The 27,379-nt window shown below is 40.1% G+C and overlaps 1 protein-coding gene across 1 annotated transcript; it reads right to left on the minus strand.

Moving 5' to 3' along the window:
• Nucleotides 1-9,213: 9,213 nt before the first annotated feature.
• On the minus strand, nt 9,214-26,855 carry LOC128492913 (AP-1 complex subunit mu-1). The gene is made up of 12 exons (XM_053465678.1): nt 26,691-26,855; nt 17,911-18,067; nt 17,273-17,340; nt 16,701-16,831; nt 15,933-16,080; nt 13,725-13,851; nt 13,416-13,558; nt 12,822-12,893; nt 12,576-12,734; nt 11,765-11,890; nt 11,566-11,641; nt 9,214-10,063 (listed from the first exon to the last, which is right to left on the minus strand). The coding sequence occupies exons 1-12, from the start codon at nt 26,730-26,732 to the stop codon at nt 10,041-10,043; spliced, it is 1,272 nt and encodes a 423-aa protein (XP_053321653.1). The 5' UTR covers nt 26,733-26,855; the 3' UTR covers nt 9,214-10,040.
• Between the last annotated feature and the right edge of the window lie 524 nt (nt 26,856-27,379).

A 27,379-nucleotide genomic window follows, 5' to 3' on the forward strand; every position in this document is an offset into this window, starting at 1 on the left:
GAGTGTTCAACTTTGAGATGCAGGTTTTATTTTCAGGCTGGCTTTGATTGAAAAGTAGTTCATGCCCCTCTACCTAGTGGTTCTGCCACTAACAGATTGTTTAAGGAGACTTTCATGATACAAAGTAGTGCTGGGGTTTTCCTTGGTTTTGTATCTGATTGCGGTGGACCTAAAAGTACTGCAAAACATTGTGGCTTTTAAGTTAGGAATAGTGGTGATATTCCACCACTAACAGACTTTCAGCATTGCCATAAGGCATTTAACATTAATGGCTAGCCTCTCTTTCCTAAAGCAGTGTAGCAGAGCAATGGAGTATACAAACTCCCTTAAGGAGAGGGGGTTTTTCAGTGTTTTTCTGTATGCTTTGATTGGCTACTGTCTGGACTCTACTCCACAACATAAAATAAATAAATAAAAAAAAAATTTAGATGAATCATATGCTTAAAAGTGACAGGTTTCTTCTGCCCTTCGGCACCCACCATCAAGGAAGTCAAGCTAGCCTGCTATGAGCTCCCCTCCCAAAAGTGGATGTAGTAGTGGAAATTGGGGATTATATATAGGTTTGAAAGTAAAGCTTTTTGCAAGTTTTTGAAACTGGTTGACAAAGCAGGCAGTGTGGAAGGTGGCCTACAGCCACTGTGTATCACTGGAAGCAGTGCTAGGACCTTTTGGAGACAGGATGGGATGTCTTTGGCTCTCGTAGAACATCAGGGGCCACAACTGATACAGAAACTCCATTCATCTCCAGTGCCTATGTTACATTCTGATCCAAGAGATGTTTAAGTAGATCAATGCATTCTGATTTACTTCTTTTAATTTCAAATTGGCATATATGTAACTGAATGCACTCTTTTCTATTTGACTTTAGTTGCTTGAAATATAGCAATGTTTCCACTTGACCACCTAATATAATGATGGTTTTAGTTCTACTTTCGCTGCCCTACTGCTGCAGACCACATGGAATTAATTTTGCCAGTTGCTTTTGCAACTCTTCATAAAGGTTTTTTTCTTTTAAACCAGAAAACATTTTGTTGACGCACTTTCTGTTGAATTTCTGTGTTTAATTGATAACCTCAAAGGAATACTCATGGACGTTTCTTGGGGAAAAAAAGTGATGTCATTTATAGTTTTATATACAAAAAATGCAGTCATCAAAACCGCAGTCAACTGCTGATACCCAGTTTTACGCACACAATTTATACACAAGGCTCTGACCACCTTCCTTCCTAATAGATGGATTTTTATTAAGATTGCCGAAGGGCTCTTTTTAATTTCTTCCCCCTCCCCCCACATCATATATTTCCCAACCCTGCTGCTTTTTTTTTCCCTTCACCCCTTACCTTCTGAGTAGATGCATAGTTTCTTGCTCTGTATAATTGTTTTGTGCAATGCCGATCATTGTGTAATATGAACACCTTACCTTCAGCGCCACTGGCTGGGATAGCAATTTGTTTTCTTGTAGCAGCTATTGAATTTTAAAAATTGATGTGTACTAGCACAATGTCCTTTTCTGTTTTTTCCTTCCCTTTTTGATTTTGTCTAAGCTTGTTTTAAATTTGTTCAGTATGAATAAAATGATAAATAAAACGGCCCTTGCAGAGAATTTGGTTTCTTTTTCCTCTTATTACTTGCACTTGACATAAACATGCTGTTTTGGAGTCTCTTATGTTCATAAAGCACTAATTGCCCAACAGTGGAGTAGCTGGTTGCCTACAGTACACATTGATAATATGACGCAAAGAAGCTGCCAAATAAGGCAAATGTTTTTACTTTTTCCTTTTGAAAAGAGGACATTTCATGGAAAACGTGCATTACATGAAGGTTTCTAAAATTCACAGCTGTAAATGTCCTGTTAGTAAAACAATGAGAATGAAATCAAGGTCTATAAGGCAATGTATTTTACTGCAAGTTGATAAAACACATTTAAAATTGAAATTTCATTCATTTAAAATTGACATTTCATCAGTTTGTAAGAACCTTTGGAAACGGTGACCCCCCCCCCCCAACAAAACCAAGCAAAGCACTCCAAATTTTCATTTGAATTTTGTTGGTTCATTCACATTAATGAATTCTGCTGGTTCAGCCGCTTCTGGTGAATCGAAAGGAAATTGTCTTGCTGTTGCGAATCCCTCAGAATGTGATATCTCAAATTACACTTGTCTTTTATACAATTCATAGCATATTAGAGAGTACAGTCTTTTTGCAGGGACTGTTATTGAGAAATCTTCAGAGTAGCCATTTATGGTCTGTAGGGATGGCAGTTTGCGATGTGTCCCAGTATTTCTGTAATTAAACCATTAAAATAATAGATACCTGGATTGGACAGGTTTACATCTATGCTGTGTACTTTCAATAATCAACTTGTTTTGGGGTAAGGAGATGATCAGCAATTGCAGAAGCCAGATACAGACCATTTCAAAGAGATGAGTGATGCTGACAAATGTTACTCCTGCTCCTGTTCTCAAGGTCCTTTATACGATCTTGTAACTGTTGTATGGGATAGTCAGTATGTATAGCTGTTTTACCTGTTAATGATCGAGTATCTCTTGGCCGGTTTCCCGACAACAGCACAGCCCAACTGTTGGGCCATTGGGTTCTGTCTCATTTCATTGCAAACAACCTCCAGAATTGTTGCTCTTCAAACAGGAGAGAACCCTAATCGCTCTGTTGTTAAGTCACTGGTCTCAGAGGTAGTTGGCATGGGTGGTTTGCCTTAGCCCAGTGGTACTCTGTACTTGAACCTGAAGAGGCAACACCGCTCCAAGCTGAATGAGCCCCGGTTTTGAATGTGATGTGGAGGAGAGTCTCGTGTGGTCCAATTGAGCCACTCATCTCTACACCTCAATGCAGGCACTCTTTCGTGAAGGTTGCTGCACAGAGATGCTGATTGTTTTGTCATAAACTCCTCTGTGGGGTCTGTGCAAGATTCATACAACTTAAAAGGACGAGAAAAAGGTTGAAATTCCCCACATGTTCACAAAGTCCAGTATGGCCTCATGGATGGATGTTTGGGGTTTGAGACCCAGTAGCAAGGTTTAGCCTAAATTTGGTTGGTCCAGCTGTGTTGCGCATTAACCACCTTCAGTCTCCCAGGGTAAATGGTGCACCGGTCAAACGGTATCACCGTTGCATTGCTCCCACCGGGGGAATCGGGTGGTGCTGAATTTTGTGCGATTTTACGTTATGTAGCCGATGTGTAGAGATTGAAAGCAGCCATTTCTTTTTACCAAGACCCACCTCCTGAAAGTCCCTAAAGGATATTCTTATAATTTGATAGTATGTAAACCAAATTGAGATAACTACATGTTGTTAAAGATTTTTTTAACCTCAGTGTTTTATTTGGGCCAAATAGCCAAGCAGGACACCTATGGATTGGTGCCTAGTGTGGTCCATACAAAGCTCTTTGTGGTCCATCCTGCTCAGAGGTGCTGGAACTCCTTTGTCGGTTGGTGAATTCAATTTGTCTTAGAAGGGACATTTGTATTTTACAAAGTCTAGCAAGTATCAACGCATTCTACCTTTAACCCCTTAACAACAATCCCCGTACATGTACGGGGTTGCCGTGCAACGGGTTAACGACAATGCCCGTACATGTACGGGCTGCCGTTAAATAGCTGCATCGCCGCGATCGCGGCGTTTTCGCCGCGATCGCGGCGTTTTCGCCGCGATCGGCGGCTTTGCAGCATCCACGGAAGCCTCCCAAGTGAGGCTGACCGTGGATCCGGGGAGGGCAGCCCTTGGCAGCCCTCCCCGGAAGAAAAATGGCCGCCGCCGCTCCGATCATGAAAGATCGCGGCGGCGCCCGGCTAAAACAGCTTAGGAAGCGATCTGAATCGCTTCCTAAGCATAAATGGTGTTACTGACATGCCTCGATATCGAGGCATATCAGCAACACTACCCCCCTACCCCGATCGCCTTGTGATTGCTCCGAAGAGCAACCACAAGTGCCATCCTGTAAATGACGTTGCCGTCATTCACAGGATGGCATCAACAATAGAAATTAGTTCATAGAGGGTCTATCCAGACCCTCTTGTGAACTCTCGAGCTCCTCCTGCAGGTTGAATGCAGGTACTGCATCCAACCATGCAAGGTCAATGGAGCCCAGCTCACTAATGAGTGATTAGTAAAAAAAAAAAAAATTAAAAAAAATGTTTTAAAAAAATAAAAATAATATGGTAACATATAAAAATCTCCACTGTCACCAAAAAAAAAAAAAAATTAATAAGCAAGTCCTAAAATTCTTTATCTTTATAAAAATTCCAGCATGGAAAGAGTTAAAATATTGGCATTACAAATGCCCATAGGGTGTCTCGTATTAAAAAATGCATGAGTGGATGGGATAAATTGAATTGGCCGGGTTCAAAGGTGTCCCAAATATGGGACATGGGGGCAGTAGGATCAGATGTCTAAATGGCCAAAAAATACACACCTCACAAAGGCGGCCTTTTACCTCCCAAATAACCCAACAAACCCATGCATGTGGGGTATCACTGCGCTCAGGAGATATACTGAACACATATTGGGGTGTTGTTTGACACGGACATATACCAGGAGCGATAAATTTATACCTGAAGTACAACGTGTGTGAAAAAAATACAAAAAAAATTACTACCATAAAGTTTCACAAAGGCTGGTGGTAAAATTAGTGCATGGAAAGGGTTAAATTACCAGCATGTGAAATACCTTGGGGTGTCTAGTTTTTAAAAATATATGACTTGATGGGGTAAATTGCATTGGCCGGCTTCAAAGATACCCGAAATGGCACATGGGGGGAAGAATTACCAGATTTGGAAAAAAAGGTTTTGAAATAGCAAAACGCTACCTGTACTTATTGCCCCATAACATGCAGAAAAAAGCAAAAAAACATAAAAACATTGGGTATTTCTAAACTCAGGACAAATAGTAGAATCTATTTAGCAGGTTTTTTCATTCGTTTTTGCAGATGAGTAAAAGTTTTTTGTTTAAAAAGTGAGAAAAAGTAATTTTTTAACAAAAAATCCCCATATTTTATCATTTTTTTATAGTAAATTAGATGATATGATAAAATTAATGGTATCTAAAGAAAGCCCTGTTTGTCCTGAAAAAAACAATATATAATATGTGTGGAAGCACGAAATGAGAAAGAAGAAAATCACAGCTAAACAGGAACACCGAAAAATGTTAAAATAGCCATTGTCCCACAATATACTACGAGTAATAACCCCTATTGTCCTTAAGGGGTTAAAGACCTACTGTGGTGTACTAGACGGGTTCCTGTGCTGCAAAATTGCTTTACCAAGTGGAACCACAAGAGGCTCCCTGCACACACAAAAGCTTCTCTAGAAACTGCTCTCAATCAGCAGAGGGCAAGCAGGGTACTCCTCCACTCCCAAGTTCTCTAGTTAGACTATTAGGAGACTGGTAGATAAACCCTTTGTACTGCTTCATTAGACTTTCAGGTTCAGGTATACATTTTATAAACCACAAATCTTACGCTCTGTGTACAACAATTTTGTTTACCCTTTGCTACCCAACTGGATTTTGCATACTCACCACCATTACCTTCCTTGGATCCCAGCGATCCCTCTCTGCATGACCCTGCACCATTGAGCTCTATACAGTACCAGATACTCGGTAGTTTGGGGCTCATTTACAAGCGTTTAGGCTGTGTGCCTTAGATATACAGTATGCTGGATGGAGCATCTATATTAAAAGTGAAATTAATAGCGTCGGTTTTCTATAGTATAGTGTCTTTTTCATGTACAAACAAATTAGTTTTTAAACGAATAACAACATTGTGTGCTTCAGAGTTTCTCTGTGAGCATTTCTTGTTTATTGCAGTCGGCTGTTCCGTGTGCCAGTGATTTATATTCTACAGCATTTTTATATAGGAATGTCAATATTGCGCACATACACAAGTTTGTAAGTAAATGTACTCCACTTTGAAGCCACAGAAGCAGTGTAAACCTACAAGATCATATTTTGTATTCATACATGTGTATTAGTGTCTCTAAAATTGGCATATGCAGTGGGGTTCATTCACTAAAAGGAAAGTTAATGTTTTCACTCCTTCTATTCGTATTGTTTTTGAGGGCCAAAACTGTCAGGTTTCTTCAGCAAGAACACCTGAGCTGACCCTGTATAATGCAAAAATAAATACATGAGGAAACATTGCAAAAATGTGGAATTATCATTTTTCATTTAGTTGCCCAGTAATTGTGCACACAAATATTCCCCTAAGAAACCCAAAACTTTACTTTAAATATTCAGTTTTAACATTTTGGATTGACAGAGAGCACAGTAGGTGTTCAATAATAAAATTATATTTCAAAAATAAAACTTGCCTAATTGCGCACACAGTTAAAATGCAATGCTGCCGGGACAGGACCCAAAAACTGGACTGTCCCGGGAAATTCAGGACAATCAGCAGGTATGCATTTTGAACGTGGGCAAACAAGAATTACTATTTGTAATATTCATTTTGTTGCCATTATTTTAAGTTTTATCTTATCAGGATAGGATTTTTTTCTACTATCTAGTGCAGCTAACTAATTAACTATTGCCAGAATCCCTGTGGATTTTTATGTATTGTTTATCATTGTAGTAGTTATATTACTGTGCAGGAGGTTGACGCCGTTTCTCATGAACGACTTTTTTTTTTTCCCAGTTGGAGAAATGAACCGTTAACACCATGGCTTTCTAGCCTCACATACTAATATATATATATATATATATAATTTTTTTTAAATGAAATTGTGGGATTTTTCCACCAACTCCTCGCAATCCCAAAGACAGTCAGAACTTTTTAGGATTACTGATGGGCCATTCTAATGCATAGTGAACTAAAAGATTTGAAACCACAACCTTCCTGCAACCTCTCCTGTTAACGGTACCATTAGTGGGGGGGGGGAACCTTTGTCCCTTGTCTTGTCCTAAAGCGATGATATACAAGCCCCTTCTATAATAAGTACTGTTTCCCTTATTTCCCAGAGCAATGCATGTGGGGGTCTCCCATTACAACATTCGAGCTGTTACAAAGGCATTAGCAACTTCCTGGTCTTTAAGATGTTAATTATTTGTGGTATATGTTGTGCAGTTGCAAATCCAGCATCTAAACCTGTTATGTGGAGGAATTTGACACAAGCCCTACTTGCTTTTCTGAAGGACACAAACAACGAAAGGCTGTTTTTCAAATAATGGTTATAGTTACTAACCCGATGTTTTTCCTTTATTATAATGAAAACAAGAGACAAATACCAATATTCCAGTGATAACTTTAAACATTATGTAACAAACACCATCCATTTTTTTTTCCAGCCTTCACAACGTGGGTTCATGTAAAACAAAAATGGAACAAGTTTTTCTGGCACAGTTCGCTTGGCATGTAAACTAAGGCAAACGTTTACAACAAAAAAAGGTGGAAGATGCATGTGTGCATTGTTTGCAATCCCTGGAAACGTACTAACCCAATTGTGGCATGCCCTACTCCGTAGAACTGAAGCCAAACTGTGTTTCCAGAGCGTATATTTTATTGGTCACTCGTGAAGTTATTTCCGACAGACTATAGATGGCAACAGGGAACCGGCTAACCAAGCACTATTGTAAAAAATAAACAGTAATTTGGCACCTGTGGTGTAACAGATGATTTGTATTTTTGTTTAGTCGTACACATTACTGTAGCTCAATTTTAGAGCTTTTTCTGGGATGCAAGCTAGACTAGGTCAAAAGAGAAGCCCAACAGTTAGTTCTGAAACATCACAGAGTTTGCCAATAGTGAATAGCAATCTTCTTTTCAAACTGCAACTCACTATCTTGTCAATTCGTTAAAAGGGAGAGTTGTGGTTTTAGTTCCTTGACTTCACTACACATTATAAAAGACAGACCCCACTGAGCTTTTGCTACAAAAAAAGCTTGACTAGACCTGTATGATGCATAAATAAATCGTTGAGATGTCTTCAAAGTCTCCTTACACATTGAACTATACCTTACGCCAGGGGTGTCCAACCTGCGGCCCCCCAGCTGCTGCAGGACTACATCTCCCATAATGCTCATTCAGCTCAATGGCTGGCAGAGGAGTATGGGAGATATAGTCCTGCAGCAGCTGGAGTGCCTGCTCAGCCCAGGACCCTGCCAGTATAGGCCCTTCATTATAAACAGTGAAATTCGAGCTTTTTAACAAATAGACGCCATTAACATGGCAAGATCTGAAAAACATAGTTCATTGTATTCTACCACTTTAAGGTGGTACATGCAAGTTATAAACTTTGTCTGATTTCCCTTCTCCCCTACAATCAGCTATGCACTGAAACTCGATAATAAGAATAATTAAAAGCCCTAAAGCTGTAGAATACACTTGAATCCATGAAAAACAGACTAAAATCAGTTGTTGGAGTTTCCTTTTTAAGTGTAAAGAACGATGACCAAACAAACCAATTCACCTGCATCCATAGGATACACCAGTGAGATGTTTCCTGATAGTATGCCAGCAAGTGAAATTGCAAAACATGTGCTATTATTTATAGTAGCTAAAAAGTAAATCCTTTAAAATGAGGTACAAGGTAACACAAGGTTTAATAACTAATACAAGCAAATCATCTTTATCAAAGCAAACTGCCAAAAATGAATGTAAAAAGTCCAAGGATAACAATGTACACTTTTCACTATTACCAGCTTTGCTTTGACAAAAATGGCCTATTTTTACTAATGACACCAACCGTGTGATAGAAAATAATACAACGGTTATGATCTAGGCTGAGATAACAGTTTGTGTTGCAGCAGAAGGGCATGTATCTAGAATTGTAGATAAAATACCCATCACAACAAATGTAACAGTTTAGGATTCATTGTTCTCTAGGGTCCTAGGGAAATGGTGCACTCGTGGGCCTGTGTTGGAATACAGGTTGTGTCCAGAACTCATTACTAAAGTTACTACTGTTTGTACTCTGCAGCAAAACAGATGTAGGTGAAGGCTAATCCAAGCATGCAACCCCAAGGGTCTGGCTCTTCCTACTGTGACTCCACATAGACCTTAAGTTACGCTCTAGAGCCATTTTTTATCCCAATAAACAGCTTGATTGGAAATACCCACAGCTGTGTGCTGACAAAAGGGGGCACTTTAGGGTCAGGTTATTACTACTCTGATGTCTGATGGGCTACTTTTGAATGCAATATATGAACTATATGTCATTTTACCAAATTTTAACTGCAGAACTGGAAGCTTTTCTTATATGGATCGAAGGGATTTTTATCGTTTGGTGGTGGACAATCTAATGTTTTAGTTACATTGTACACATTTAGCTTGTTGGGGTTTTTGTGCCTAAACAAAGCGGAGGGCATGAAGTAACTCCATCATTGTAATATTCCTCATAACCAATTATCTGTTTTGATTCGTTAATTATGACATGGAGAAGATACCATTACATGCTGACCAAATTGAAACTTAACACTGGAGATCCACTACAGTTACCAGTTAAAGCCAATATAGAAATGGTGCTGTGTTTCTTGGTTTAAACTGGTCAACATTCCGACAAGGCACAGCCCAAAAACGCAACAGAAAACTTCCAGTTTTAGGATTACCTAAAGCTATATGTCGAAAAACATCTGAGTGTGTGTATGTATATCTCGTCATGGTCCATTTTAACCATCTGCTAAATCTCAAAGGGGATATCATTTAGTTTCTTCTATGAGAATTCTTTCTACATGTTTCACAATGTATTGGTCCCTGCCTTCACAAAATGAATTGCTTACATTTTCTTGGTATTTTTTTTTTAGTGTGAGGGATCTGGAATATGATAATATGTAATAGATAATGTGGATGCCTACATGATCAGATGGCCCGAGAGCAAAAGTGCTGCAAAACATACAAAACCATGTGTGATAAAGCATTGCCACGTTTTGCTATTCCGCAATTAAGCTGCAACCAGGCTTCAATAGAAAATAACTGTCCATGAACGTTTGTGTTTGGCCTTCTCCTTCACCAATCCATTTGAGTATAATAACAGATCCCCATCTAAATAAATTGCTCTGTGTAGTATAGCTAGATGACTGCAAAAAGACTCTTCTTACTGTGTACGAAGCTGATAGTCTATAAAAAGAAAAATACAAATATAATTAGGATTTTCACAGACAGAAATGTTGACACAGTGATAAACAATACAATGTGACACAGATTTTAGACATACACTATAGAGGCAAAAGTCCAGCATCTCATTATTAAATCATGCGCATTAATAAGGGACTGAAAAGCCTTCCTATAAAAAGGGGACCAACAGATGTCAGAACACTTTCAGATTTATAGGGCAAGAGTCCTAAAGCCAAAGTCATTTGATGAAGGCATACATTAAATAAGACTATTTAAATGAAAAAAGTAACAGTAAAATTAGTATTCTTCAATGTCTCTCTACATAGGTATACCCATGTTTTGTTAATTAGGCTATGCCAGGGCTTGACAAATTTGTTGTGAATCTAAGCGCCAGGTAAAAAAGTTAGGAGCCAGGAGTGATCTGATCATCACCGGCCCACTTACTAAACTCACAGTGTTTGACCTGTTTGTTTGTTTTTTTTTTGTTCTGTTTTTTTAACTCTTTCGATGCTGATGTTCCATTGGAGCACAGCATTGACTGATATTTAGTCCCCACAAGTTTGTGGGGACAAATGTTAACCCCTGCAATGCCACGAATGTGTCATACACAATTGTGGCATTGAAGGGGTTAACACTGCACTGTCGCTCTCATGGAGTGATCAGGCAGCAGGGGGGTGTTGGGGCTGCTCTCCACACTCATGTGGAGACCGAAGAACCCTCTCCCCTGTCCCTGAAGCTGCCTCTGGCAGCTGGGACTCAATTGCTGGTCTATAGACCAGCCATTGCAGGGGGGAGTCTCTGATGACTGCTGTAGGCTTCCATGCCTACAGGAATCATCAAAGGGCTTGTGGGGGCTCGTTTTTGCTGTTGCTGGTCTGCCTGGGCTTCCAGGCAGACCACCAGCAGCAGAGCCCCGTACAAAACGGGAATTAACCCCTAAATGCGGCATTGAAGGGGTTAACGCTGCATTGTCGCTCTCATGGAGCGATCAGGCAGCAGGGGGGTGTTGTGTCAGGTCCCCACACTTGTGTGGGGACCCAATCAACACACAATCCCCTTCCCTGAAGCTGCCTGTGGCAGCTGAAAACACGATTGCTGGTTTTGCAGCAACCGCGTTTTCAGCCTACAGGATCACTCCGTGGGAGTGATCTCAGGCTTGGGCAGCAGCAGCAGCGCCCCCGTGTGGTGACTCAGCCACTTACATCCACAATTTTTTCTGGATGTAAGAGGCTGACAAAACCTAGGCGCCAGGACAAAATTCTGTGTCGCCATGGCGACCTGGGATTTGTCGAGCCCTGGGCTATGCTATATCCACACTGTGAAGTCATCTTAATGGCACATTCCAGTGGACCGGCAGTAACATTAAAAAGGAGGTATCCCAGTAGGAAAGAAATGCATAGTGCCCGCCAGGGGTTTAAATTTCCAGGAATACCATGGCTCCAATTTACATGCTAAATACAATACAATAACACGACAACTCAAAGTAGATATTTTATATACTTTACCTCCATTTTGGGTTATATAACGCACCCAAGGCAAAGCCTGATAACCACTTTTTTCAATAATTTTCAAGTAACGAACCTTTAAAATACGGTGAAAAAAAAAAGATGAATTATAATACAGGAATATATACTTATATATATTAAAATCCACTGTGAAAATTAGAAAACAAAAGGAAAATCTAATAAAATTGTATTTACATACTTGGATTCCTGAGGTGGTAAAGTAAGGAATCTCAAATTTCACACTGATTGGGGGTTTGCCCTCTTTATCCTCTGCCTCGACACTCGGGAGGCCAAAGTGAGCTCTCATGAGATATTCTTTGCCACCCTGAAAGACATATCAAAAGTAAAAAAAAAAAAAACTAAATAAACAGTATCATGAATAAATCACTCTCCCTATTTGTTGCCAAAAGGGTGGTCCACAAACATCAGGGACCAAGCTGGAGGGCCAAGTTAAAAGAATGATTAATATTATCTGGACACCACCTGTCCCGGGCAACAAGAGTCTAGTTACAGCTCTGATCTGGTACTGTAACTGGCAAAACCTCCCCAGGAAATCCTTTAATTGTAAAAATCACAACCAACATAAAACGTCAGGGAACTCTGGCACATGCGACACAAAAGTTAGATTTTGATATCATTCATTGGTTGGTCCCTTTTAGTGATATCAGAGAGCAGACATGTTCTATCTTTCTGCAAACTCCCAAATCAGTGGGATTAAAATGAACACAAGTTATATTGGATATAGTATTGATTTCACTTCAGTGAAACCAAATCAAACAAGGGCTCCCTTATTTTACGGCGCTATGCTTATTTTATGGGATATCTGATTAAATGGCCAGTGCGATTTCCTAATGGATATAGCAACCCAATGATACCTCTGGAGCCCTGCAAGAATACATCTGGATTTTTAAGCAACACGTAGTGTAGAATTATTCCCATCGACGTACTTGTGTATATTTTGTACATATGGATGTAGAGGCATGCAAAAGTTGAATAATTGCTATTCATACCGGGAAAGACTTTATAGACCACACTATTTCACTGTTCTCAGGGACCCATTTCACACTTCCCACTGTGGTTTTGAATTTAGGAGAGTCTGCATCATTTGGAACTGGAATGTGAATTTCCACATTGTTGGCCGTTGATCTACGTTTGAACTGACTCTTGGCCTGGGGAGAAAAGGAAATCCATTTGCATCTGCAGCTGGTTATTCAAAGAGTTTACAATTTACTACTCTGTACGCAAGGCTTACAAACCTTAATCATATACTCTATACGACTGTGGGAATGTTTTTCAATTACAGATTCAATCCAGATCAGAGGTTTCACCTAAAACAGAAAACAAACACATCGTGAGTAATACAATTTCCCCAAACATACAAGGACAGCATTCAATTGGAATTATACTAAAAATACATGTTAAATCAAAACATTTTTGAACCACAAAAACATTTTTCGATAAACTAAAAACATTTCCCTCTTAAAACTGGCAATAACGAAGATAACAACAACATACCATATTGGCCAGATTATAGCCCCCCCCACTTTAAGTCTTTAAAGTCGGGGTGCGGCCTATAATTGGGGTTTAGCACAGGGATGCGCAATTTGTATTGTCCGACATCTTAGACATGCAGTTCCGGGTGCCGGGCATGTTTCCTGGTTTGGGGTAGAACCTTTACTTACACTAAAGCACCAGATGACAATCTAGACATGCCATCTTGTTTGTTCAGCTCATTTTCTAAGCGGCTTTGTCCCATCATGATACTTGCACTATGTAATGTTGGAATTATACAACCCCGAGGTTTTTTTTGCTCATCAAAGTAAGGAAACCTCTATTATTTGAGTACTTACATGTGTGTTCAAACGATAAGACATGAGTTCAAATTCCCCATCAGGGGGTATGAAGGATATAGTTCGGTCGTTCTCAAATCTGGAAAGGCGCACACACTGGTGGAATTTGACATCTTCTAGCTCCACTGACTTGCTCTTGCCTCCTTAGATTAAAATCACAGAATTAGCAAGTGGAAACATTAAACATTAATAAAAGATGTGAGTCTTGTGTTTAGAGTTAAATGACAGTGTTAAAGAGTAAACAAAAGCAGTATTCCACATATATGTATAAGAACAAGATAAACGGAGTCCCAAGACATACTAACTTACGTCCTGTATTCTCAAAGAGCACTTTATCATTTAATCCAAGACGAAGTTCAGGCATTCCTGAGAGAAACACTCTCATTTTGATTGATCCAACTATCTCACTCCGCAATACATTGCCATTTGCACTCACCTGCAAAAGAAACACAAAGTTATATTCCTGCCAAAAAAAGCGTGCATTTGTCACAGTCTAGAAATCTGTAAAATATAGAAACTATATGGAAGAAATATGACCGTAACCAGAAGGTCTGTACTAACATGTAATGGACTTGTAACGCCATGTTCCCCTCATATATGCTCTTGGTGTCTGCAAAGTCACCTGCAGCACGTATATATCTAACAAGGGGGAAATCACGGCTCTAAACCCTAATTGGGGTGAATAATGGTGGAAGCGCATTGCTTTATGATGAAAACCCCTGACTAACCAGACTATTAGACTAGGACTAAGGAAAGCTACATTATAATGAACAGAAAGCTACCCCTACAAAGCAACTCAATGGTGTGTGCAAGGTCAGCTTCCATTAATTCATTTTTACATGTACATCGCATACCATAAATAGGAGGGAATCCACACAGACTGCACAAGAAAATTTTCTGCACAAGAAAATGAGCCACAAAGTTAATATATATTAAATATGCAACTATTTTACCATACCACACGGTCACTTCCATAGGAAAGACTTGGGAGAACAATGGGATGTTACACTTAAAAAGCAATGGTGCCGCAAACTGGTAAAATGAAGCTATTATAGCAACCAATGAAATGCCTAATTGCTTTTAACGTACGACCCAAAGTCCAAGCAAGCGGTACTGAAGACAAGGGAATCAGCTTCACGACTGCCCTCTTGAACAAAACAAACAGAAGGCAAAATAATAATAATAAAAAGAGTGTAATTTTGTATTAGCCACAGAAGGAAGATACTTTATTTTCACTTCTCCGGTAATGATTCATAATCCAAATTCAATCACTCTGAGCAGATGGATGGAAAAGTCAATATAGTATTATAATACTTTGTTTCTCTAGAAGTTCATTTCATAAAATAAATATGTTTAACACAAGTACACTTGGCTGTGTTTTTTAAGCTTATTATTTTGTAAATACTAAACCATGACAACACCCTCTATGGAATTGTATGTCAGCTTCTAGAAACGCAATAGGTAATTACACAATCACCCAATCCTTATGCAAGAGATCACTGCTTATCTGTAAGCGCACCTGAAAAGCACCAGGCCACTTATTGAAACAGTATGGATGGGAAATAATGCCAACCTGAGAAATAAACTTTTGTGCATTATTACTTATTAAGAGGGTCTAATAAAATAAAAATAAAAAAATAAAAAAAAAAATACAATGTTTTTTTTTTTTTTAAAGTGAGGGATAGAGGGATAAGCAAACTGTTGTCCAGAGCATTACTTAAAAACGAATGGTTTGGAGGGGCAAAGCAGACAGGCCTATTTGTTTTGGGGTTTTTTGCCGCCAAATGCATTGCAAGAAAAAATGGGATTGGTTGCCACCAGGAACCCCTAACGCCATACTGCATAGATTATTAACCTGAGAAATTACCTTTTTGCTACTGCTACTAGGTGGCATTTGTATTGTATGTTTTTTTGACATGCTCAGCAAAACTCCTATTTGAAATCACCGAAAGGACATTCTTACTTTCTAGCTCTAGTAACACTGGCCTTCATGCTCAAATGAAAAACTGATCTCATGTAATACAGTTATAATGTGTGTATGTATATACATATATACATACAATGAACCAAACAGTTACTGCGACATTTTCCCCTCAGTCAGTACTCAGGACAGGGCTGAGGGTTTCTAGTGTCCTTGGTGAACTGCATTTTCAGGGCCCCATGAAGCCCTAACCTATGGAGTAGAACCTAAATGGTAGGGCCAGGACATCAACTTCTCAAAATCATTATGAACGGGAGAATGATAGAGAGAAGCATTGTGAGTGTGTGCAGACAAATAACCTTATAATTCGATGGCATCTATACATTACCATGCATACACTGGTACGGAGTGTCACTGAAGATTCTTTTGAACTTTATACAAAATGTGTCAGGGACATTTTTCATGGGACTGGCAGGCATGCTCTTGGGGTTTCTTTAGCATATTTACAGTGTTGAGGCAAAGGCAGTGGCCAGATCTGGTTTGGGGATGCACATTATGTTGCGTGCCTAGTAAAGCTTAACTAAAAAGTTATTTACCAGTAGATTAACAGATTCTATAACATCCAAGAAAACTTCATTCTTCCTATATTTGATTCCCTCTGATCTCCAGGACACGGCATTTGTGACTGTGGCAGGTGGTCGAGGGGCACCAGTTTCCAATTTGTGTCCTTCTTGAGTGATGTACCTTGAAAAAGATAGAAGTCGTCACAGATGTAGGAGGGCAGACAACACAAATTCAGCCCAATGCACATCATAAACATTGGTTTCATTCATAGCATGAATACAAGTTTCCAACAGCCATGAACCAATTAGAAATGTCAACCCAATAGTTGCATGAAGAGATGCATAGAGAAAGCATTGGGACCATGGGGGAGGTTGGGTAAAGGAATAAACTGGGTTGTGTTGCTTACCAAGCAACAGTTGATGTTAAACGAAATAAGCAAAACTTCTGAGTGCAGCTGTCCCTTTTAACAGAGCCATTTTTTGTTAGAAAAGCATTATTGTAATTTTCGGGAAGCAACATTATGACAAAGGTGTTGTCTACTGCTTATAAACTGTAATGCTGTAGCTGTCCAATGGCATTTGGTAAAACTGTTGCACACAGGTATCACAAATACAGTGACAAATAAAGTTGACATGTTTATTTGGAAGCATATTACATTAGAAGAGAGTTGAACTGAGCAAGATAGTTATGGTATGATGGTGATAAAAAAGTGTGGCTGTGCATCACGACACACTAGTGAAAGGTTCATACACTAAAAACTACAATTGTGCAGCATTAACTTAGATGTGTGCTCTACTTACTCCTGTAAGATTTTGCTATCTGTTGTTTGTGGATAGCCAAAATCCATTAATTCATCCAACAACTCGTATATGATGACAAAATTGTCACGGATACTTTCTTCTTCAAGCTCTTTGAAGTACTCGGAAAACACCTGAAGAAAAAAAAAAAAAAAGTTTAATATACTACTGTAGACTAGATTTAAACTATATGGTAAGATGACAACTGGCATCTACCTATACTTTTTCAGAACAGGTCTTAAAGCTTTTTTTCTTTATACAATTTAACTACATAAATGTAGATGCATCATTCAGAATTACTTCTGCCTGGTACCAGTGCAGACTGAAGAAATGTCATAGAAATAGTTCCAGACATTGAACAGGTATAATATTTCTCAACTTAATACACAATGTATGCTTGTTTGGAAGTTTACTTCTTTACAACAAAACTGCTAGAAAGTTTGTTCTGTATTACACGTCCAGCATTCGTGGTGTTATATATTGCATCTTCTATGCTCAGGAAGATAAGGTTTTAATGTAAGGGCTATTTTGTGACTTACGTTTTGATTTGCAGTAAGATATTTTTGAATACATACCTGGACCACTTTGTAAAGAAATGAAAATACCAAGGATACACAAGCATTCTTCTTGGAGGTGGCAACAACTAAGCTTTTGTTAAGGTAAACATAAGTCAATGGAGAGTGTTTACTCAAAGGAGTCATAGTACTTTAGGCAAATGCTGGATAACAGGTAGACCTGGTACATTGAATGCCCATTTCTTATTCTAACAGCGTTTAAAATGCGGCATTCGAACGGGGTATTTTAGCTAAAAGATGAGCAATGTATTGCGATCACACACACACATCTTGGGATTATAAAGTACACTGCAGGATGTGGCTCCTTTTTATCAGTCTATGACATTTACTATTACAGTCATTATCCAGTGTTTGTTGGAATTACCTCCGCCACTGTTAGTGTGTGTGTGTGACCATAAGACTAAGGTATGGGGAAACCAGGACTCCGGGTTTCTAAAATCAAGAACCGATCGCTGCATTGTCGAAGGCCATGAAGAAAAGAGAGAAAAAAAACAAACAAAACGCGTCAGCATTTTAGGCTAATTATTAGTAACCTAACACCATGTGAAATGTAAAATATAGCTTTTGTTTGCAGAACATGCATTGGAATCATTACTGCCTTATCTGGGCAAGAAATGATAAAGAACAAGACAGGATACGATATAAATTGTTGTGCTTAATCCACATAAAGCGGACTCCTCCATGGGCCAGGATGGGTGAAAGCGCCCCTTCTTCTTCCTTATCCATTAGGATTGGCATGAAGTGCTCTACCTCCGACATATCCACATCTCCTCGGTAGTTACGACAGATAAGGACCTTCATGTAACGCAATAAAAACAGTTAACAGGTTAGAAAAAAAACAAATGTGAAAGTGTAATTTGTGTTTGTTTTTACACGAAGAAGAAAAAACAAAACAAAAACACAGAGTTGCTCATTTTTAACCCCTTAAGGACAATGGGAGGTCCCTAAACCATTTTGAGCCCGTACATTTACAGGCTTTGTCATTAAGGGGTTAAGGATCTTAACAAGAGGACACAGACATTAAGGTTGGTATTAGGTACACATTGATGTATCAAACCTAACAAACGTGTGGCTGCCACAAGGCCCACTGATTTTAATGGGAGCACTAAAAAAAACAAACTAGGGGGAATATTTGTTGGCCAACAATGTGGTAATACTTCAAGTAAAAGCTACTGTAAAATCTTGTGTATAGTACTGACATTTACCCATTTTAAAGACACTGAGAATGGGTACATATTAGAGAAAAGTATAAAATAACATGTATTAACTTTAACGTGTGTATGATACCCAAGTGGGCATTATAGCCAACAGATTGGCTTCCTTCTCTTCACCACAGGATTCCCGTCCTTTGCAAGTCATGTAGTAACCACAGTGCCCTATGCTTTTATGTTATTTTAACTTTTTTACACATTCATCTAGGGCTGCAACAACTAATCGATAAAATCGATAATAATCGATAATGAAATTCGTTGCCAACGAATTTCATTATCGATTAGTTGAATCGATTATTATCGATTATAAAATGAGGGTTTTTTCAGAGCAAACGCTCTGAAAAATCCCCCTCATTATATAATCCGTTTAGTCTGACTCACCGTCTCACAGCAGCAGCTCCTACTTACTCCCCCTCCCTGTAATCACTGTGACAACTGGCCCCGCCCCTTCCTTCTCCAGGCCAGAACCACATGGCTGTGACACTCATCTAACTGTAAGTATATATATATATATATATATATACATATATATATACATATATATATATAATATGTGTATGTGTGTGTATATATATATATATATATATATATATATATATATATATATATATATATATATATATATATATATATATATATATATGTGTATATATGTATGTAATATATATATATATATATATATATATATATATATTTGGGCTACTGAAAGTTAGGGGAGGTGGGGGTTAATTTAGGGGCAGTTATGGTTAGTGGGGTGTTTAGGGTTAATTTAGGGGCAGTTATGGTTAATTGGGTGTTTAGGGTTAATTTAGGGGCAGTTATGTTAATAGGGTGTTTAGGGTTAATTTAGGAGCAGCTGTGGTTAATGGGGTGTTTGGGGTTAATTTGAGGCAGTTGTGGTTAATGGTGTGTTTAGGGTTAATTTAGGGGATGCTGTGGTTGATGGGGTCTTTAGGGTTAATTTAGGGGATGCTGTGGTTAAGGGGGTGTTAAGGGTTAATTTAGGGGCAGTTATGGTTAATGGGGAGTTTAGGGTTAATTTAGGGGAATCTAAATCCTGGGGGCAGTGAAGTGACATATCTGGGGGTATAAGGCATATACAGTATATAAGGCATATGTGGGGAGGGCAGTGTGGCATGTCTGGGGAGGACGGAGTGGTGTATCAGGGTGTATAAGGCATATCTGGGGGTAGAGTGGCATATCTGGGGGTAGAAAAGTGGCATGTCTGGGGAGGATGGAGTGGGGTATCAGGGGATATAAGGCGTATCAGGCACAGTGGCAGATGTGGGAGGCAGCGTGGAGTGGCAGATGTGGGAGGCAGCGTGGCATATGTGGGAGGCATTGTGGAGTGGCAGATGTGGGAGGCAGCATGGCGTGGCATATGTGGGGAGGGCAGGGTGGCATGTCTGGGGAGGATGGAGTGGTGTTTCAGGGGGTATAAGGCGTATCAGGCACAGTGGCATGTGGGGGGTAGAGTGGAGTGGCAGATGTGGGGGGTAGAGTGGAGTGGCAGATGTGGGAGGCAGCGTGGCGTGGCAGATGTGGGAGGCAGCGTGGAGTGGCAGATGTGGGAGGCAGCGTGGTGTAGCAGATGTGGGAGGCAGCGTGGAGTGGCAGATGTGGGAGGCAGCGTGGCATATGTGGGAGGCATTGTGGAGTGGCAGATGTGGGAGGCAGCATGGCGTGGCAGATGTGGGGAGGGCAGGGTGGCATGTCTGGGGAGGATGGAGTGGTGTTTCAGGGGGTATAAGGCGTATCAGGCACAGTGGCATGTGGGGGGTAGAGTGGAGTGGCAGATGTGGGAGGCAGCGTGGCGTGGCAGATGTGGGAGGCAGCGTGGAGTGGCATATGTGGGAGGCAGCGTGGAGTGCTGTGGTAGGCAGCGTGGCATATGTGGGGGGGCAGCATGGCATGTCTGGGAGACAGCGTAGCAAGCCCGTGCTCAAATGTGCATATATTGGGGGGCTGGTTGGGAAATAAAGACAAGAAATGCATTTTATCAAAGTTTTTTTATTCTGCTGTTTGTATTTAACATCATTTGTTTAGTAAATTATTTAAAATAAATGAAAAATTTACATTCATTTTTTTTATCCGATTAATCGAAAAAATAATCGGCCAACTAATCGATTATTAAAATAATCGTTAGTTGCAGCCCTACATTCATCGATCGCTTCTCTTAGTGGATGGCATTTAAATGGTAAGGTTCTGTTTTACCTTTGTTTAAGGATGTATTCTTGTCAATACGTAACAGACATAAACATAACTGGTCACATTTTCAGATATCAAGCAAGTTCATTTACTAGAAGGAAAGTTTTTAACTTTGTTACACGTTATAAAGGTCCAATGCCAATGAGCTTCCGCCGTAAGAAGAGCCTGGCTAGCCCGGTACACAAAATCAGCAACAATTCTTGAAAGTCACCATAACTCTCCTGGATACAGTATAATTGTTTTTTCAACTATTTTGTTAAAAAAAAACAAAAACGTATGAAATTACCGTATTTGCTCGATTATAAGACGACCCTGATTATAAGACGACCCCCCAAAATCTTAATATTAACTTAGGAAAAAAAGAAAAAGCCTGAATATAAGACGACCCCCAAAGGAAAAAAGTTTTACCAGTAAATGTTAATTCATGTAAACTATTTTTTTTAATAAAAGCTATGATTGAGAAAAATATTTTTTTTGTTTTTATTTCTTGTATTTTCCAACCTGTCCTCCAGTTATGCACATCTGCCCCCAGGCTTGCCACTCCAATATGGCACTGTGGCCCATGATATGCCTTTTGACCCCCTATGTGCCACTCTGCCTCCAGAAATGCCTTATACCCCTATATCCCATTCTGGCATTTAGGGGGTTAAAATGCATATTATGGGGCAGAGTGGCATATAGGGAGGTATAAGGCATTTCAGGAGGCAGAGTGGCATTATGGGAGTTAAAAGGCATTGTATAGAGCACTCTGCCTCCAGAAATGCCTTATACCTCTATATGCCACTCTGGCATTTAGGGGGTTGAAAGGCATATTATGGGGCAGAGTGCCATATAGGGAGGTATAAGGCATTTCAGGAGGCAGAGTGCTCTATTAAATGCCCCCTTAACGCCACTCCAGAAATGCCCTATGCCCCCATTTAACTAACACACACACTCTCTCTCTCTCTCTCTCTCCCCCCTCTCTTACCGGGGCTTCCAGCCGGGGCAGCGGGTTGACGTCGCCTTCTGCTGCAGCCGGAAGGAGGTGGAGTTGGCAGCGGGGGTTTGTATGCGTACGTCGCGTATACTTTCCCCGGCTGTCAGAGATCAGAGTTCCCCGCACCGGTGCAGGGAGCTCTGATCTCTGACAGTCGGGGAAGGTCTACACGACGGACGCAGACAACCCCCGCTGCCAACTCCACCTCTTTCTGGCTGCAGCGGACGTTGTCTACGCGGATCGCGTAGACGTCAACCCGCTGCCCCGGCAATACAGCAGGAAGCACCGGTAAGTGTGTGTATGATGGGGGGGGTGAGACAGGAGGATGCAGGTCCCCTGCAGCGGTGCGGGGGATCTGGATCTTAGTCTCCTAATCAGACCTCTATTTGAGGTCGGATTAGAAGACGACCCCGATTAGAAGATGAGGGGTATTTTTCAGAGCATTTGTCTTATAATCGAGCAAATACGATATTCCCTTCTTTCTACCCAAGGCCACCTGAACCAATCAACAACTTGCACCTACAGGAATCAGAGATAATTACAGATAAAGTGGAACAATTAGTCCCCTTATTTTGTATCTGAAGATTCAGTCAAGCATGTTAAATCAATCATAAAGTAGAAAATAACTGTGCTATAGTGGAATAATAGGTGAAACCATTGTCTGCAAAACAATTACAGAACACTGTAACCTACTGAGTCGGCATTTATTTGGCTTGAAAGAAAATGTCAAAGTTACTGAATAACAACTATACTGGAATCTAATCAAACATGATTCCCATTGGCGGTCTGGTTGACTAATGGTCTGGATAGTCACTTCGTAAGCAGAAATATTAAAGAAAAGTTAAATATTTGCAGGCAGATTTAAACTAGACTAGGGTGAATTTATCTTCATGTAGGAGCATTCCTGAAAGTATCGTGACTTCTGGAAAACCAACTCCTGCAGACATGGAAACTTCATATACTTGCTTACTGACATTCCAAGTGTCACCATTTTTGGGATACAGGCATAGGCTTGCATTCAATTCTAAATTATCCTATAGATCAGAAAACCAGAGAGCAAACATACTTTACCATAAAAACAGAAACATCAATAATATTATATATACATATATATATATATATATATATATATATATATTTTTCACATGCATACATACACACCGATTAAGTATAAGTTACTAAGCAAGACACTGAGGTCTATTGACTAAAGAGAGCTGTGACTTCAACTCTCTGCCTTCGCTTTACATTAATAGAGTCAAACCAGCCCCTTAAACAAATGACGCATTTTACTTTGTAAGGTTAACTGTATTGTTTAACCCCTTACCGCCCATTGACGGGTCAGACACGTCACGCAAAAAACTGTCACTTAATGACCAATGTACCCGTATTCAAGCTGCAAGTGGAGCCAGAGTTGTCTAGATGGGTCTGGAGAGCCTCTGGCGAACTTTTCCAACATTGTTATTTTTTTTAAAGGACGTGCTGCCATCTTGCGAGTGGCAAAATCACATGTTCTGGGGCGAGTGTTCGGTGTTGCTGAATGCCTCGTGATCGAAGCATTTCAGCAACACCACTGAAGTTTAGGTTTCAGTTGGAGCACTTCCTACCACTGCTTTCTCAGCAAGCAACAGATCACTGAGGAAGCGGGCACGGATGTCAGAAGAGCTGGAATGTGAAGCCAAAGTCTACTAAATACAGATGCATTTTGCTATTTTTTATATGCGATAGAGAGAAGCAGTAGAGCAGGGGTCTTCAAACTGTGGCCCTCCAGCTGCTGCAGGACTACATCTCCCATACGCCTCTGCCAGCCTCTTAGCTGGAGGAGCATTATGGGAGATGTAGTCCTGCAGCAGCTGGAGGGCCACAGTTTGAAGACCCCTGCAGTAGAGGTTAAAACGGCAAGAGAGTTTGCGAAAATGGGCAGACTAGATGGGTTAGTTATTTTCATACCATACCATACCATCATATTCCGTAACGTCGTACAATGAGTAGACAAACCCTACAGTTGGTTTATAACATAATTTGACTTACAGAAACAACTGAGGAGGGCCCTTCTCAAACCTAGAGGAATTGCTTTCATCTGCACTCATTTTCTACCGTTGTCATTTTCTTAAAAGCTCCAATCCCACTTTAGGAAATTTGTCCCAATATGTGATTTTTAAAGGCCCGCAGCACACGTTAACCAATATAGCGCAGGCTAGGCACATATATGATGGGGTTAAATTATGTTATTGTGCCAAATACGCATATTCTAAGTCAAACACACATTTTCACGAATAGTACACACCTGGTGCACCTGCTTTTAAGGACTACAACTTACTTGCATCATTCCTTAGTGTTGTGAGCGAGACTGATGAGAATTAGAAGTCAAAAAATGCTCTTAAAAATTAAAAAAACATGTTTTAAACTTTTTTATTGGGGGAAAGGGGTTTTAGGGTATAAATGTTCAACCCCTCCACTGTAGCTCACAATAGATCACTTTAATTTTATTGATTTTTTGGTAGAAAAGCTAATCAGTCCTTGACAAATTTGCAGCTTTCGTTCCTCCCTTAGTGTGTTTCAAACAAATGCATGCCTTTCATTGACGTCTCATGTACATCATGAGATTTATGTATGGAAGATGAAAGATGGCTGCTGATTGGCTCAGGTCAGCAGCTGTTGAGAACAGCTGGTGTTTGCTACACAAATTTGTAGAGAGGGGAACCCAGGTATTCTAGCCCTTTCACATCTCACCACAATTGAGAAACTAAAAGGACGCTTCAATCATCAACACTTTGATGCATTTGACTATATCCCTTTATGAAACACCATCACATTCTGAAGCGCTGCACAATGAATAAACATGACATAACAATTTTGACTAACAGAAACAAAAAAGGTAAGAAGGGCCCTGCTCAAAAGAGTTTACAATCAACTTATGGTGTTATATGTTACGTAATGTCAGGAAAGGTGTGCGCCCATCACAACGGTATATTACACAAGAGCTAAATAATACTGCTAGATAGAAATACAGTCCAATAGCAGGATAGGGCCTAGGAAAGCTGAGCTACAGGTAAGTAAGTGAGAGTTCACGAGTCAGTTGATAAGCATCCCTAAAGAACTTGTTGAGGGATTTTTAAGGATTGAAGGTGAGGGGGGGAGTCAGATGAGCCAGGGAAGGGCATTCTATAAGAATGGGACAGCCCTTGAGAAACTTGTAACCATTATTGTGAAGTAGAATTCAGAGATGAGGATAGACTTTTGAGCAGAGATCCCAGGTAAGAGTCAGGAAATGTATGTAAAGGGAACCACTGTGAGGAGCTTTCAAAGCGAGAGTCTGGATTTTTTATTGAATCCTGAAGCACATAGGTAACCAGCAAAAGGTGCCACAAAGGGGAGAGGACTTCTCCTATAGCAGTGGGTAAGGAAGTCAAGTCCAGCAGCAGCATTCACGATGCAACGGAGGGATTAAGAAGCATCTGGTCCATGCACACCAGATTTGGTGCTGGCTCATGAGAGAATTTTAGGGAGTCTAATGAGATCCCTCACAAACTATTAAAACAAGAAATATTGATATTGCCTATGCATAATCAACGCATTTAGATGTGAATCCAATTATTGGTTTAGCAAGGGGTTAAAACTGTGCTTGACAATTGATTCATGCAATGAATGCAACGTGTATGTTTTTCGGCCAGGGTGAGAACCTTGCAGATGGTTAATTACAAAATACACATGCCATGAAATCAACAACTTGGCATGTGGGGAAGGAGTGTTGCAACCAAAGCAAACAACCTGTGGTGACCAAAGGAATTAGTGTAACCTCGGGAACAAGATCTCTCATCTCATGAAAAACATTTCACACTAATAAATTTCCAGAGCAAATGAATGTAAAAGCCCAAGAACTGGTTAGGGCATTACACCGTAGCAAACTGTACATTGAAGACCCTGAAAAAAACATTATAATGACCTAAGCAGTTATACCATCCCAGGTTGGAAAAATATATAGATAAGACCCACTAGCCGACTTTATACCGATATTCCCTATCCGCTTTAAGGATGCAATAATGCAACAGAAGCATTCATCTGGGGAAATTAGCATGTTAAAAAAGAAAGAAAGCAGAGAATGCACCTATATGATCTATGTATAGATTGTATGCTCATTTGAACAGGGCCCATTAGTTTCTGAAACTCCAAATTGTTATGTGACGCACCACAAGTTATGTCCTGTTTATCAATAGTATAACCCCGTTACAGTACAGGTAATGATGGGGGCTACCAGGGGCCAGAAGGAATCCAGTCACCTAAAGATGTGACTGCTGTAAAGTGTTAGGATCCATGGGGCTTGGTTAATGGATTATTAAAACTCTGATCTCTGAATCTCCAAAGTAAAGGAGACTTAACAAGAGAATTCCGACTTGAATTTGAAGACCGCAGAAGGAATTTTTGTTTAATCTACTTTAGTATTGGTTACCAAAGCAACAAGACAAGGATTTAAAGTGCCGTTACTTCAATCATTTCTGATTTGGAAAGTTGTGGGAAGAAAATGACAGCCTTAACGAGACTTGTGATTTAATGTGCTTAGCATATACTTTAAAAGGTACAAATAATAACCGTTGCCAAACAAAATATCCAACCCATAAATTCTAAATTTTCTAATCTACCCTCAAGGTAGTCGATGTGTTGACAGAAATCTTAACCAATAGACACCCCCACCCCCAAAAAAATACAACCTCTAAGGTAAACGGATGATCAATGTTACATTTCATTTACATGCACTAGCAGGGAGCAACGAGTCAGTCCTGTATCAAACATAAAACGTATCGCTTAAAGAATGGGGTGCCTGCAAACACTGCAATTAAAACAATACAGATCTAAATATGTCTGTGAGCAGTCATACGGCAAGGCAAATAGAATCACATGAACAGACAGTGACATGCCAGCTAGGCCCCAGACACACGCTCAGTAACTATGCCACCCCGCCGACACCCGGGCCCTGCTGCCAAGGCTGCGACTGCCCACCCTGACACACAGACCCGCCGCCACTCACCTTCCCCTTCAGGTCCAGCACGTACACTGCGCTGGCCGACATCCTCCCAGCAGCTGAAACGCCCTCGACCCCAACCTAGAATCCAACCCTACAGCTCCGTCTCCTCTTCGTTCTCTTGCCTCAGAGCAGCATCTCCGTTACCTCTCTGTAGCGGTCCACACAGGCCGGAAGTGCAATAGCATAGCATCCGGCTGGCGCTGTCACTGCAGTTTCCCCTATCGACATGGCGGTTTGATGACTTAGACGGAATGAAATACCCGTGTGTGTTCGTGAAACTACTGCTTCACGCGATAACCTAATCTATAGACACAAGGATCTTTACCGGTTTCACACATTGTTAATAAATCATATCCGTGACAAATACGCACATTATAAGAAATGCTACGTGGTTATGCTTGCCATATGGCTATCGAAAACTAAAACTGTTATCGAGTGATCAGCAGTCTTTGTACAGCTGCCCGCTTTTCTTTAATCCTAAACTGTTATTTTTTATGTTTAGGGTATAGACGGATTTTTTAGCGCACATTCATTAATTTAGGAAATTAAAAAGAAAAAGTGGATGAGCGTGATCCAATTTTTAATCTGCATTTACTATATGTTATTTTTAAGGTAAAACCAGTATGAGTTTAGGTGTTATCTATACATTTCGATTTCTACAAACATGTTTTTGTTTTGTTTTTTAATGAAAA

This window comes from Spea bombifrons, chromosome 1, assembly GCF_027358695.1.
Source record: "Spea bombifrons isolate aSpeBom1 chromosome 1, aSpeBom1.2.pri, whole genome shotgun sequence".
NCBI classification, from domain to species: Eukaryota; Metazoa; Chordata; class Amphibia; order Anura; family Pelobatidae; genus Spea; species Spea bombifrons.

Coding starts and splice junctions, on each gene's coding strand:
- LOC128492913 (XM_053465678.1), bottom strand. CDS start 26,732: ATGTCGGCCAGCGCAGTGTACGTGCTGGACCTGAAGGGGAAG. Junction 16,832..17,272: donor TTCTTTACAAAGTGGTCCAG/GTATGTATTCAA, acceptor TTTTTTCTTCAG/GTGTTTTCCGAGTACTTCAA. Junction 16,081..16,700: donor GATAGCAAAATCTTACAGGA/GTAAGTAGAGCA, acceptor ATCTTTTTCAAG/GTACATCACTCAAGAAGGAC.